Source organism: Aphelocoma coerulescens, chromosome 6 (assembly GCF_041296385.1).
Source record: "Aphelocoma coerulescens isolate FSJ_1873_10779 chromosome 6, UR_Acoe_1.0, whole genome shotgun sequence".
Taxonomy (NCBI): domain Eukaryota; kingdom Metazoa; phylum Chordata; class Aves; order Passeriformes; family Corvidae; genus Aphelocoma; species Aphelocoma coerulescens.
Window position 1 is genome coordinate 24,206,159 of NC_091020.1, and position 14,564 is coordinate 24,220,722.

The 14,564-nt window shown below is 45.5% G+C and overlaps 1 protein-coding gene and 1 long non-coding RNA gene across 3 annotated transcripts in view; both read left to right on the forward strand.

The window, feature by feature from the left end:
- Nucleotides 1-806: 806 nt before the first annotated feature.
- WBP1L (WW domain binding protein 1 like) overlaps nucleotides 807-14,564 on the forward strand; it is a 59,284-nt gene continuing 45,526 nt past the window's right edge. The window contains exon 1 of one of the 2 annotated variants that reach the window (XM_069019911.1): nucleotides 807-909. In XM_069019911.1, the coding sequence (XP_068876012.1) occupies nucleotides 823-909 (87 nt within the window). In that variant the 5' untranslated portion in view covers nucleotides 807-822. The remainder of the gene's footprint in view (nucleotides 910-14,564) is intronic. The other variant, XM_069019914.1, reaches the window with a different exon arrangement.
- On the forward strand, nucleotides 5,529-12,860 carry LOC138112591 (uncharacterized). The gene is made up of 3 exons (XR_011151772.1): nucleotides 5,529-6,081; nucleotides 7,694-7,798; nucleotides 9,312-12,860. It is a non-coding gene; the product is annotated as an uncharacterized lncRNA (long non-coding RNA).

A 14,564-nucleotide genomic window follows, 5' to 3' on the forward strand; every position in this document is an offset into this window, starting at 1 on the left:
GATCCAGCATGGAGGCCGTCTGGCACGCCAGGAGTGGCAGTGTAGAAACCCTCTGACACTGCCCCAGAAACATGGGCTGTCTCATCCGAGCTGTGAATCAATGCCAAGTGCTGCTGCCCCTACTCCTGCTGGGAGTGTGCACGTTCACCATGTGGCGACACGCTGGGACACAGCCACAGCGGGAGATCCTCTTTTCCATGCTGCTCCTGTCTCCCAGTGGTGCTGGCACCAACACATTGCTATCCACTGGATGCCTTAAGTCCAGTGCCATGCTGCTGCTGCCATCCCAGCACCCTCTCCATGCCCCTATTCCCGGTGTACCCCAGGTCCGGGCGGGCTGTTGGGGTTTGGGGCAATGTGGGAGCACTGGGGAACAGGCTGAGCAGGGGTCATGGTGAGCAGGAGTGACCAGGTGAATGAGGATGAGTGCCTGGCTGCCATAGGGAGGCTGTGGCTGTGCAGGAGGATGCCTGTGGACTCCCTTTTCGCAGTGCCCAGTTGTGCTCACGGGGTTCCATTGCGGGGGAGGGTGCAGCCCCCGCACCCCTTTCCAGCCAGTTCCTCCACTCACAACATGGCGGCCCGAGTACGACCGCGGGCTCCCTCCCCGCTGCGCCACACTCAAGATGGTAGCTCGCGGCCAGCAGATCCCGCCCCTCCCCGTTTTGCCCTAAGCGACATCGCGCTGAGCCAATGGGAAGCCGAGATCCGCGCCGCCCGCCCAATAGACGAGCGCCGGGGGTGGGTCCAGGCGCGGGGTGCCCCTGGGCTCCCGTCCCGGGCCGCAGTCGGGCCGGGGAGGCGGGAGCGGGGGTGGGGGGGATGGCGAGGAGGCTCCGCGCCGCCATGGCCCTGCTGCTGCTCCAGGCCCTGCCCGAGGGGCTGCCCGCCGGCGCGGAGCCCGCTCAGGTACGGGGGGGCTGCTCGGGGGGTCTGGGGTCGCGCCGTGCCGGGGTGTTGCGTTCCTGGGAAGGGGGACGGCTGTGAGTACGGGGAGCTGCGCCGCCCCTTGGGACAGGGGGTCTGGCGGGGCTGGCAGGGTGTGCATGAGGTGCCTGGGGGAAGAGGCTTTTGGGGGCCCGCCTAAGGTTTGGGGAGCCCCGTGACTTGAGTGAAGCTGGAGGAGATGCAGAGCCCTGGGTCTGCTGGTTGCTGTGTACCGCGGGGATGGAGAGGTGGTGTAGGGGTCCATGCACGGCTGGCAGTGCCGCTTGCAGGGGCTTTGTGCGGCAGAGTGGCTGCAGGACGAAGGAGAAAGGTGTTTGACTGGACACCAAGGGAGAGGTGGCTGTAGTGAGGGCAGGAAGCTGGAGCTGGCAGGTGCGCAGGGGCCTGCGGGTGGAGGTGCAGGTGTCTTTTGGGGCTGGTGACAGGGAGCAAGGTGACCTGTCAGGGGACAGGGCTGAAGGAGGTTTGGAGTGAGCTGGAGGCTGGCAGTGGGGTAGCTGGCCAGAGGACATGGGTCAGCAGGAAAGTGGGACTTGTGTGGTGCTGCCCAGGACAGGTGGGCTGGTCTTCCCGTGGCAGGAACAGCGGAGAGGAGGTTCGGCGCAAACCTGTGGGCACTGGGAAGGAAGAGGGAGCGTGTTTCAGCTGGGATGAGGGGAGCTAGGCCTTGTTTTTGTAGGCTCTGAGCACCTGCTTACTACTTTTGTCACGCCTGGAAAGGGTTTTAATGAAGTTAGCTCCCTCTTTTTCATCTCTTTACTCTATTTCTTGTCTATGCTGCAATATGTACTGTTCACATCTTCAGTGGTGGTCTTGAGTCCAGCAGTGTAGACACCTATAACTTCTCCCAGCTTGATGTGTATGTTCAGTGACGCTCAGCAAGGACTGCACTCAGCCAAGCAACCTGTGCACGACATGGATCTTATGGTTCATGGAGTCAGTATGTCTTTTTCACCCCATGGAGAGCATGGATGGAATATGATGACTTCTGGTTTGATATGGTGTATTCTGTATAAGGTACAAATTGGAGTTTGCATTTGTTGAAGGTCAGAGATAGTGAGATGCTGATCTGTCACTGTAGGTCACAGGTGCCATGGGGTGCATTGTGCTTAATGTCACAGGGATGCAGACAGATGTGTCCTTCTGGAAGGCGTTCACTAAAATACTTCTCAAGACTTCTGCAGAAGGAGGAGGCAAGGAGTTTATGATTACAGATGTTATTCCTCTTTTGAATTCTGTTCTTTTTTCAAGGTGTTGAGAGCACCACATCTACTTTAAAAGCTGTGTAATTTGCTGTTGGTAGTGCCATCCCAAATCCCATTCAACCACACTGAGGCTAAGGCTTGATGCAGGATTGTGTTGAGCTTTGTGTGTTCCACATTGTCTCAACTGCCTTTAACAGATGGAAGTCCTGGCGCTTGCTCCATTTCACCTGCAGGCCGAGGTATATAAACTGAATGTAAACAAGCACATCTCAGAACCGTTTTGCTCTCTGGTTGTTGTGGTACCCAGCTATGAGCAGTGGTCAGGAGGTAGGATTATCTGTAGGGTAGCTGTGAGTCTCTTCAACCCTATACATGCTAATAAAAATGTCATACCTGCTCTGAAGACTGCAAGATGCTCCCTGCCTCAGACAGTTTATACATTAGTCAAAGGAATAGGAAGTAGAAAAGGAGGAAAGGAAAAAGGAGGAGGGCGTGGAAGCAATCGTACAGCTGGATTTCATGTGGAACAGTGGCATTTTTGACTTGTTATACTTTCTAGTCAGTCACCAGAAATAATCCTAAAATAATATATCTTGAGTGGTACAACACATGAGAGTGGGGGAGAACAGGTTTGGCTGCCTACGTTTTCTTTAAGAGCACTTGGATAGAGATGCATCTTTTACTCATTTTCTTTCCATAGTTTGTCTATATAAAGCTCTCACAGCTTATTTTAGATCTTAAATATATACTCTGTCTGTCAAAAGGCTGGTATCTCACTGCACACTAGAGATTGACAGCTGCCCACTCAAAAACCAGAGTGGTAATGTAGGATCTTGAGAAATGAGCATGTAACAAAACTTCATCTGCTTTGGTGTTGCCTTAGAGCCTGATTTCCTCAGAGCCAATGAGTTCATAGAGAAGGCCTGCAGCAGGACAGTGCTGGACTTGGAAGATCTCTGCACCAAAGGTTCCTGTGTTTCTACCTGAAACCCTGACAGCATTTGTCTCTTGTCCTCTCCAGAGTGCTGCTGCCCTTGCTACCTCTGGTGACTGCTGCCTCCTTCCATATACCTTGCAGACATTTGCTATGTCCTGATTGCTTCTGCTGTCAGGGAGAGCTTCTTGCTCAGGGTCTGTGCCCCCTCACCTGGAAGAACTGTACCACAGACCCAGTGGTCTAAGGCTGGGTTGCAAGAAATGTGTCCTTTAAATAATTCAGGAGGTGGAGCTGTACTGCCTAGCACTGAACAAACATTCAGGAGAACACACTGTGCTCTGCAGGAGGGTCTGATGTTTCAGGTTAAAATAAGTCCAGGCTGCCCAGGATCATCAAAAACCTTTCTTTTAACTAAGGTGGATGGAGGAGGATACGATGAGCTTATTACCTTCTATCCCGAGTCCAAGTTTATCTGTCTCCATGACTATTCATTGCAGTTTCACTTGTGATCAGAGCACAAAACTCTATTAACTTGAGTGGAAGCATTTATTAGTAGATTACAGGCAGAAGTATTCCAATTATGTTGTAATAAAATCAGGATAAGCATCACTGGAAGAAGAAATCTAGCTGTGTTCAGTAGCAGCTGTAGAAGTATAGCCTTAGCAGCACACCTTAGCTGTTTGCTCCCTCTTGGTTTGAGGCAGAAGGAAATAAGAAATCAATATATTGTAAAATGAACTGGATAAAATTTGTAATGAAAAACTTCAAACATTAATCATTTTTCTATTGTAGTTTGTCTCTACAGGGCAGAATAGGCAACTATCTGCCTGCTTCCCATGCCTGCAGCTTAATTATCACATAGTTTTCTCAACTGTTGTTTTCTTTAAAAACAAGAGATTTAAGTGAATGTTAACTATGTGACAAGTCTGTGGAATCCATCTTTCTCTAATAAGGTGGTTTTGAGCCAAAATCTGGCTGAAGCATGTGTTCTTCTTAAAGACTGATTTCATCCCAAATTAAAGAGTTTGCTTGAAGTACTGTGACTTGAGGCATGATTCATCATATGTGACAAAGAGAAGAGATCCTTGCTTTAAGGAATAACTCAGCGTGACTGTCACTGTGGCTAACACCCCTGTAACACAGAGTTTCTGTCCAAGGCTGTGACCACAGATCTGATTGCACCAATGTGGAGTTACCACACTTCATCCAAGGCTTTGGCTGGATTCAGGCCCTTTCAGAGCATCACTTCAGGTAGTCTGTGAACTGAACAGCAAAGTTTCAATTCTCATGTAACAGAGTCTCCTCATCTGTAAATTTAAAACCACTTTTTTGATTAAGGTAAAGGTAACTAGTTACAACTGCACTTCTGTGTGTCCTGAAATGCATCAGGTTCCTTCAGGAGGAGAGCTGCTTGAGTAACCATAGGATGTATTTTGTCTGCCATATCTTTGTCTGTGACTTGGTTTTTTGGCTTGCTAATATCCACAATTTTGGCAGGAGGCAGCAGAGATCAAAGTACGTGATGTACTTGCTCAGAAGAGGAACCTCTAAATAACTGCAGGCTGGGTTAAGGACCGCTCTTTCTGCGATGATTTTACCACCGTGAACTCCGGTGTCTCATCTGTATAGCATGCTTTCCTGCTGATTAAATTTTGTTTGTGAGTTGCACTCATAATTACACGAAATGCTATAAGAATTTCAACTTGCATCTCTGCAGCTGGGCAGCAGATGGAAAGCCTGGTCTGAAAATGTCCAGTGAACCCTGGGGAGGAGAGTAGCAGATTTCTTCTTCAGAGTCAAGGCATCTCTCTGCCTGGCACCTGGCATTGCCTTTCTGAGAATTTCCCTGCCACCCTGCAAATATTAGTTAACAAAAATATAGCACCTCTTTAAGAATGAACTTGGGCAACTGTTGCGGAGTTGTGGAGTGCCAGAAGGGAACTTGAAAGTTTCATCTGCCAGAGTTGTTTTGGTTGGGGTTTTTTCCATCTTCCCAGCCTGTTGGGCCAGGTCAGCTACATCTGGCTAGTGGGAGCATCCAGTACTGAGTGTCCCTGAGCAGTGGCTCTGTTGTATGAGGTGCTGCTGGGCAGCAGAGATCCTGCCCAAAGTGGTGATCCTGCCATCGGCCCTGTTAGGGAGGCAGAGGATGGATGCGCTCAGTGTTTGGCCACATTTCAACAGTAGTTACTCAGACCTGGCTAAAATGCCCACTGAACCCTACTTTGACTCCCAGAAGCACTGCTCCCCTAAGCATCTTCAACAGCTGCTTTTCTGCTGGCAAAAGTGGAAACACTGCTCTTTTATATGGCTCTGTCAGCCTGTATTAACCCAGTGTTATGTTGATGTTCACCTTTCTGTGGTATTAGAAAGTCACTAATGTTGGTAATAGTTTGTGTTTCTTTATAATCCTCCATATGGCCACCCTCTGAGGTAATGGGCAATATATTTAGTAAATGCAAACCGCCCACCTTTTCTTTTTGCCTTTTTGTTCCCTTTAAGTCACATTGGGAGGATTGGCAGGATTGAACAGACATTAGCTTGTGGCAAAAAGCTATCATTGGGCTAATGATCCCATGGCCTACTTCTCCATGCAGTGTTGTCGCTGATGTGCCCTGTGGTTGTAGCTGTGCCTATGCAAAGGTCTCCTTGTCAGGGGTGTCCAGCAGTTTCAGGAATGCCGAGCTGCATGTGGCCTTTTGTTCTGTCTCCTGACAAAATGTACAACCAGGTACCAGGTTTGGGGATATTCCTCTGATCTGAGCTGCCCTGCTTTACAGGGTAAGAATTTGCCCTTTCTGGTTAGCTGCATAGGAATCCTCTGAGCTTATTAGTGCATTCAACCTGTGACTTTATGGCTCTACACAGTCCTGTCTTGCATTTGTTTCAGGGGGTTCATGAATCCAAGACAACCAGGGAAGCTGTGCAGCTGTTTTTGCAGTGTGGGGGAAAGGACTCAGCATGTCAGAGATCTCAAAAGCTGTCTCTGAGGTAGGGCTGGTGACCATCTTGGAAGGGCTATTAGTCATGGCAGGGCAGAGGTGCTCATTGCACATTGCAGAACAACCTGATTGTGCCAGGTTTTGGTCTGTGCTTCTGAGTCAGAAGGAAAAGAGCACATGGTGAGGGATGGTATTCTTGTATGAGTTCATTGAGAGATGCTGACAGGAAAGTTGGGTCCCTCCTTCCCACTGCTGTCTTGTGTGATTAGAAAGCCCACAGCTAAGAAGAGACATTTTGAGATGCCAGCACCTGCATGCTGTGGCAGCGGAGCTCTGACAGGTGATTGTGTGGCCGAGCCTGTGAACAGTGCACGTAACAAACATGCCTGAAATAACAGCTGGCTGGAGAGGATGGGCTTGCCAAGAGGGAATTGCATGCCCCTACCTTGCTTGTTAAAAGAAGTGTGTTGGTGTGGCAGTCACAAATGAAGCTCTTTCCATGATTTCAGCAGCAGGTACTGTTTGACTGCAAAGGAAGGCTCAAGGTGCTGCAGAGACCTGCTGTGTATCTGCTTGGACAAGGAGAAACTTGATTCTTCTCTAATGGTGTGATTATCAGTGGGATCACCACCTCCAGTATTATTTTTAGATGATGGCCGTGGTCTGTGCAATGGCTTTTGGAACTGTAACAGAGCAGTTGGCATGCAGGGGTTTGCTAGGTGCAAAGTGAGGTAGGTGATGGTGGCAGACTGATGGAGCAGGACAAACTATTTAATGCCAATGTGGTCAATATTCTCTGGTATGCTGTGCCCTGAACAACACCTGCAAATAGAAGGGAGAGAGTTTATTTTGTGTGGAGGCAGCTTGTGGTGCTGCTTGTTTGCAGACCTTCTCTGCTGAGCCCTTATCCATCCACCTGGCATCGCCCAAGGTTGGTCCAAACTGGCCAGAGAAATAAAGGATGTGAGAACTGGGTTGTGTAGGAGATTCAGATGCAGTTTTCTGACTGTTCCTCCTTCCCAAGCACTTTGATACTGGCATATTGTAAACCAAATACAAACACTGACAGTGCACAGGAAGCTTATGAGCAAGTGACTGAGAGGAGATCCCAAGGGCAGATCCCCTGGAGACCGAGCTTTGGCCAGCAGCATTTTAAATGGCATCTTGCTGACAATGGGTTGCAGAGGTGTAGGTGGGTAGGGCAAGCAGCTACCAGGACTGACAAGCTGCAGGGTGCTAGGTTTAGGGAATAAGAGACAAGGGGATCTTTCCTTTTCTCACAGAGGATCAAGACCTTGTGTTCCTGACTGCAGTCTTTAGGACTAGCAGAGGAAAGAGTGAACCTCAAGAAAGGAAAGATCTGCTAGCAATAAAGAAGAGGATTCTCCCTTCTTTCCTCTTTAATCTTCTCCATTACTAGGAGGTGGAAGTTTGTTACTTCTAGTGTTGATGTGTTTTTATTTCATCTCTAGTTCTGGTGTGTGCAAGGCAGTAATAAAAACTTCAGAGGCAGCTCAAGAGCAGAGGTCCATGGGGTTTGGTTTTTTGCGTTTTGGTTTGGGGTTTTTTTGTTTGTTTTGTTGTTTGTTGGAGTTTATTTTTGAGATCTGGGAGGGAACATGGGAAAAGCAGAAACTAACCCTCTCTTGGCTCTACTTCAGGCTGAGGGAGCTTGTCAAGATACTGATTTGCTAAATGTCCTGGAGAGGGTGACCTGAGCAGGAAAGTGGATTTTGTTAATGAAAGAAGATAGTTCACAGAAGAAGGTGAGCTTTATGTAGTTATCAGTGTATATCTCCCCATCCATTCTGAAGCTACTGACCAACTTGAATGAAATTTGATTGGAAGATACCTCAAAGATGCATAAAATTTCAACAGAATTTCTGAAAACAGATAGGCATAGAGACACCCTAAAAAACCCAAGCAAACAGGGAATCACTGAGTGAAAAGCTGCACTAGCAAGCTTATTAGCACTGGGAAATTTGTGAGTTGGGTTGACTGACTTGATACATGCCCTACCTCTTACCAAAGCCTCAGCTGGAGCTCACAGTTTGTGAGCCTGCGAAGTCAGTCAGCCTTGGAGCACACTAATGGGAGGTCAGCTTTATGGAGCTCCAGTGGTTACAGAACTACTTCTATTTTTCTTTTTGTCTCCTGATGGCTGAAGAGCAAATTGAAGGTGAAAAGGTTGATAAGCTGTAGAAACAGCTATGAAGAGTGTGTTTTGCCAGGAATCTCAACAGCCATCCTGAGCTTTCCTTGTGTAAAAGGTGTCAAGTGTTTCTTTGGAAGCAGGGAATACACTTGACCATTAATGACTCGCCTGCAGACAGTGCAGAGACTTTTTAGTGAGCAGAACTGATTCATTCTTTTCTCTCATGTCCCAGCACGCAGATACAACCAGAGGTCAAGTACTGTTGTCCACAAGAGATCTTTTTTCTTAAATTACTGTGGAATCAGAGCTCATAATCACAACAGTCTGGATAAGCTGCCAGTCAAACAACTGAGGCAGCCATACCAGAGGCCTGATACAGAAAGAGTGCAAAATATGCGGAAGTGCTCTCCCTTGCTAAGTTCAGTATTCCTCACTCTTTGTAATACGCTTTTTATTTGTTTATTTCGTATCAGTAGTTGCTTGTTTTTTTTAAAAACCTCTTTCTCTGTTTGAGATCCTCTTTAAATCCCAGGTGGTGGATGACTGCCAACAGGAACCCACAGGAACGGCATGTCTTCTGCCTCCAGCAGAAGATCAGGCCATCCTGTTGCATAAATTCTCCCCTGTGACAGCCATCCCACTGGTGGTGGGCAGAAAATTTGTCCCACAGAGCTAGCAGTCTGTAAAAGCATCTTTTAGAGCTGAGCTAAAGAATTGGGAGTGACTGGTGTGGAACGAAAGGGTTAAATGGGGGCTGAGATCAGGCTGAGCCAGGAGGTAAGGGAAGGGCTGGAGGAGGTGGTGGGCATAGTACAGGAGTGCTGTAAACACTGAACAAAACCTTTTAAGAAGGCAGAGTCTTCAAGGCCACGACACTGGCCTGACTTCATCCCAGGCTGACTTCATCACATCCTGTGTACCAATTGTAACTGTAAAATTAACAAACTTGCCTCTCTTCTTGGGGGGAAGGAAAGAATTTTCTTCATATATGATCTGAAAGACCTTTACTCTGCTTGGAATGCATGTAACTACCTGAATGCATGTGAAAGTCATGACTCATGTCTGGGTCTCCTGTGTGATGAATTCCTCCTTTTCTTAGTGGTTGTCTCATTTGTTGTTTGCAGATTGCTTTTCAAACAGTGATTGCCGAAGAGGAGGAGGGTTATGCCTGTGTTGTGTTGTCTTCAAATACCTTGTCGTTTGACTTCTGCCTTTTTAGAAGATGCAAACTTCACAAACAGCTTGCATTTGACTCTCCAACCTCCTGTGATCTGCAGCTTAGATAAAACAGGCTTGCAGACAGCTGTCATTGCTGATTCTCTCCATTTACTGACACTTAGCACTTGGACTCCAACAGAGCCTGTATTAAATCACTGTGTCAAAAATAAGAGCTCTTATTTTCTCTAGTTTTTCCCTAGCTGTATTGTTTTCTCTTTGTCTCATTGTTTTGCTCCTTTTTCCTACCCATCTCACTAGGAATTTTTGCATCTCACATAGTTGGTTATTAATATCACTCATGTTTGTGGCTCATTGTTTTTACTGAGTTTCTTGCTTTTCTGCACTTGGTATCTCTACTTTCCAGAGTCTGTGATCATACTAAACCACTGGTTAGGCCGTTGAACAAGAGTTGGGAGATTTTTCTCCTCAGACCCGTTTTGTGCTCTTAGGCCCATCCTTTGACTGCAAAGTCCAAGGATCATCCTGCCAAAGATGAATTCAGGAGGTCTGGAGCAATCATTTTCTGTTCTGAAACCTGCAGTCTGTTTTCTTTAGATGGACTAGCTGAAGAAGCAGTCCTCCTTTATTTTCAGCATGATAGGTATTTATTGAGAAACATTGTGCCAGGAAAACTTTAGTTTAAGGGCCAGACAAATTTGTTGTTGCCTTGTTTCACATTTGCTGGTATGTAACTTCAGGCCGGTATGAAATGTAAGGGCTTGCTGAATTCCTGGTGTGGATGAGGCCCAGACCAATCTCCTTTTTTCACAGCCTTTAACAGAACAGATAAACTTTGGGGAACACAAAGAGTGAGTGATGGTTTCTTGTCTGTGTTATGTTATCTAACAGTATGTAACTAAAACTCTTCTTGCTGTGATCCTACTCTACAAGATTTTAGAAGCGCAACCAGAGGATTAAATACATTCAGTGTGTTCTAATAAAACAGGACTAAATCTGCATATGCAAGCAATGAACATTTTGGCTTTGGCTGGAATATGTAGATATGTTCAGGGGAGGAAAGCAGCACTAGACAAGATGTTCACAGTGACCTGGCTGGGTGGTGTGTGCCCCTTGCATCTTGATCTTTTGGAACCAAACAAATGGAAGGTGTATTTGTGTACCTTGCATGAGTGCAATCTGCAGGCTGGCTGAGCTGCTGCTGTTGATGTAGCCATTATTGTTGCACAGAAAAAGTTGATTTTACAGTTCTGGAAACGTTAAGTTCTAGTGGCACTTCACAAGCCAGACTCTGAAATGAATGACCTTAGATTTTGTTTATTTGTATTCTTGTGCTGAGAGCTCTTATTATCAGTAGCTCTTCTGTCGCACAGGCACTGCCTGCCAAAAGTCCTGAAGGCACTCTCCTTCAGGACGGGGTGCAAGGTAAAACTTGTTTATGATTTTAACTAATGTCTCTAATTAAAGAAATGGTCTTTAAACATACTTCTTTTATCTGGTTCAACCTATTAACTTGTTCCTTTTAAAGTCTTGCACTGTTTCTATGCTGGTCAGCTTTTTCCCTGTCTGGCAGCAGGCATCTTGCATATGCTACAGACATGAGGGCTCTCAAGGGTGAAGTGTCTTGCTAGTTTATTTAAGTCAAAAGATTAATGCAAAGGTAAACAATGGGAAAAAAACTAGTAATTTTTTTGGGTTTAGCTCTTTGGTTTGTTTTTTTAGGGTGAATTTATAAATATTATTTTAAAATTTTTTTAGAAATCCCCAATGTACTCTCAAGTCATACCTTTGACACACAAGTAGTTTTGCAAGAACTGTTCAGTTGTGATCCTGGTTTACCACATGATATTAAGAAAGTAATTTCACATTTCTCATCTACAATGGGGACATTAAAATGGCAAATGTACTATGAACTGTATTTTTTGTATCAAAATACCAGGGGATTGTGTGGTACCAGCTGTATAAATACTGTGTAATTTTCCTCTTCAGCTGGATGTCTGGATGAAAGTCTTCAGGTCTAAATTATTAATTGTTAACTAAGAAACACTTGCTTTTCTTCTGCAAGGTTTTGGTCCAAAGGTTTTTAATGCCCTCAGGTACTGTGGTCAAACTTTACCTAATTGTTGAGATACAGTTTTATTGTTCTTGGCTTCTTCTGTACTTGAGTGGAGACTGTTCTTCTATTTATCTGGAAAGCATTACTGTAAATAATCAACATGCAAAGACACATGAGGATTGAGCTTTAGTGCCCCTCACGAATTGCATGTGCTCTGTTTACTTCATAGAAAACAATTAGTTCAAGTGAAAGCTTTTCCTTCTTTGCAGCTGAGTTAATTGGTTGTGTGGCAAAGTCAAGACATGGAATTTCTCGTATCTTATTTCCCCTTGGAGACAACAGCACACAGAGATGCAGATTTGGGACCAAAGCAGCAGGTTCAGTGAGCAGAGCAGTGGGAGGAGCTCGAGCTGGCTGAAATGCAAATACAGAATCTGAAAAGGGAGTGCAGAACCCAAACTGGCAGTGCAGACTGTTTTTACAGCTGCATTTTGGCTTCTGGAAGCTTAGTACAGGGCAGTCTCTTTTTCTAGGCCTTTGAACTGCATACCAAAATCTTCAGATGGCCATGAACCACAAGAGCCTGCCATGCATACCTTGGGAGTGAAAGGGAGAGGGAGCCTGGAGCAGGTTGCCAGCAGGTCCTGATCATTGTGGGATGCTCTTGGGCTGGACAGGCAGAGGAGTGACTTCCAATTGCCCGTGAGATGTTGTGGACGTCATCACGAAAGCTTGCCTTGCTTTCTTTGGCACCAGGAATTTAACTATCCAGCAGTCCAGTCCTGGGAAGGCTCAGACATCTGTTTTAAGTTCTTTACAGGATGAGATACCCAATCTTTCTGCAAAGATTAAGATTATCTCATGTGTCTAAGGAAGACATGTTATATGTACACACTGAAAAGACATCCTTAATTTCCAAACAAGCATGCATCTTGCACTCTTGCTATTATACATTTCACCTTCATTTGGGTGATAAAATGAGCATTCTAGTTAACTTGCTAGTTCTTTAGTGCTGACCTGTCTTCTTCCCAGGTGTCTGGGCTTTCCATGGAGCAGAAGTCTTTCAGATAATCCTTGTTCTTCCACAAAGCGGGAGCAGGCTATTTCTGCATGGGTGGTGGATGTTCATGCTTGCATTTGTTGCTCTCATTAAAATGAGAGCTTGTTCAGTTTGTGTCAATAACACCTTTGATCCTCTTATGTAAAGGGAACACTGGGTGTCCTGCAGAAAAGACCTCTCTTTAAAGTGCCCTGCAATGTTATGCTGCTACGTGATGGTTAATAAAAGTTCATAAACCCATACTGGACTGGAGACCAAGTACAGTTTTCCATATTGTATTCTGCAGCACACACAATTTATTCTCAGCTGACTGACCTCATGTGGACTTGTGCCTGTGTAAGTAGCAGCTGAAATCAGTGATCTGAGCCCTAATCTGCAAGTTGCAAGACAGTAGGTTATTATTTAGTGAGAATGCTCCACAAGTCTCTTGCTGCAGCATTTTCATTCAAAAGGTCACTTCTGTGAGTTCGTGCACAGCTGAATTTAATGTTCTTTCTCAGAAAGGCAGGCCACACTGGAGAGTGCATAATTACAATAAATACAACTTTGTTCTCAGCTGAAAAATCCATCTGAAATAAATTTTTCCAGCCCTTCCAAGAAATGCTTTTAGTAAGATAAATAAAAGCAATTCTTGCCGATTTCACATTCATTCAGCAGGAATGTTGGTGGGTGTAGGGTGCCTCCACTTAAGTCACTCATCACAGTGCCTTCTGGGCTCAGTCTTATTCAATAGCTGGCTAAGGATAGCATTTGCAAATTGGGTTTCTCGCAAACCAATTAAACCCAAATTCATTACTTCTTAGTTGGTTTGAATCCTGGTTATTATTTTGAGTAAAATTGTTCTTAGCAATAAGTACAGAGAGTTCAGTTACACTCTCAACTCAGACAAACTTTAAACAATGCTTTGATAGGTGCATCTGGTTTTTGGGATGTGCATGTATTTATACAAGCTTTTGTGGCTTATTTTCTGGTTGGCGCTTCTGTGTAGTCAAAGTAAATTTGTTTTCCTCCGTGTTCTGTTTCGCAACAGTGGAAATACTGAAAAAGTCTCAGCCTAAATATGGAAGGAAAGCTAAGAGTTGTTCTTTTCCTCCATAACTTCTAAGCAAGTACTTAAAAAAGTCCCTTCTTTGCTTTCATCTTTCAAGAGACTGAGCAGAGTGTGAAGCATCCTATCTTCTCTTGTATTTTTTTTTTTTTTTTTTTTGTCTAGGTACAGCAAAGAGGCTCTGCTCGTTAATCCAGATACTGCTACTGGTGGAAGCTGAATTTTCGCATAGTTCTCCTAGGTTCACATGCAGGTCTGGTTACCTTTGAGGTTTCAGAGGGCCTCTGCAGGGTGATCCTTAAATGTCTTTGTGCTTCCCCTGCAGAGACTTTAGATAAGCAGTTTCCAAACTCCTCCACTCAAAGCTACCACAACTTTTGGTTTAGGAACTCCCTGGTTCCCAGTTGTTCCTGCTATTGTACAGTTGGTTATTGTACAGTTGGTTGTTGCTGCAAGATCACTCTTCTGCAGGGCTCTGTTGGGGTCTGTGAGACTGCAAGGGAGAAAAGACTCACATGGCAGTGTCAGTCATAAATGAAAGGTAACACAGTCATTTTGCTCTTGCCCTGAACTTGGACAGCCCTGTGCTATACTGCTTGGCATGAAGAACTAGCTGCATGTAAGCTGTGGTGCCTGGTATCTGTCTTGTCCTCTTTTCACTTTGGAGACTGGGAGGCATGGAGGCCTTCCTAAAGGAAAGAAGAGCCTGGTATCTAGGAAAGAAGAGACTGTTGACTGCTAAGGGAGAAGGCAGAGGGAGGTGACTGAAATCTGAGTACTCTGACTTCATTAAATGAAAGCGATAGTCCTGGACCTGAGGATGTGGGGTGGAAACTCGAATTTACTTCTATTCACCTTCCGTATGCTAAGTTAGATAAGTTAGATACTCATCTCTCAAAGACTTGGTATCTCTTCAAGCCCCAGTGGGTTTCTATTGACACCAGAGAATGGTCAAAGGGGAAATGTGCTCTCTGTTGCTAGACTGGGCTTGTGTCTTATGGTCACATTCATTTAATATCGATTGGGAGCAGATTTGA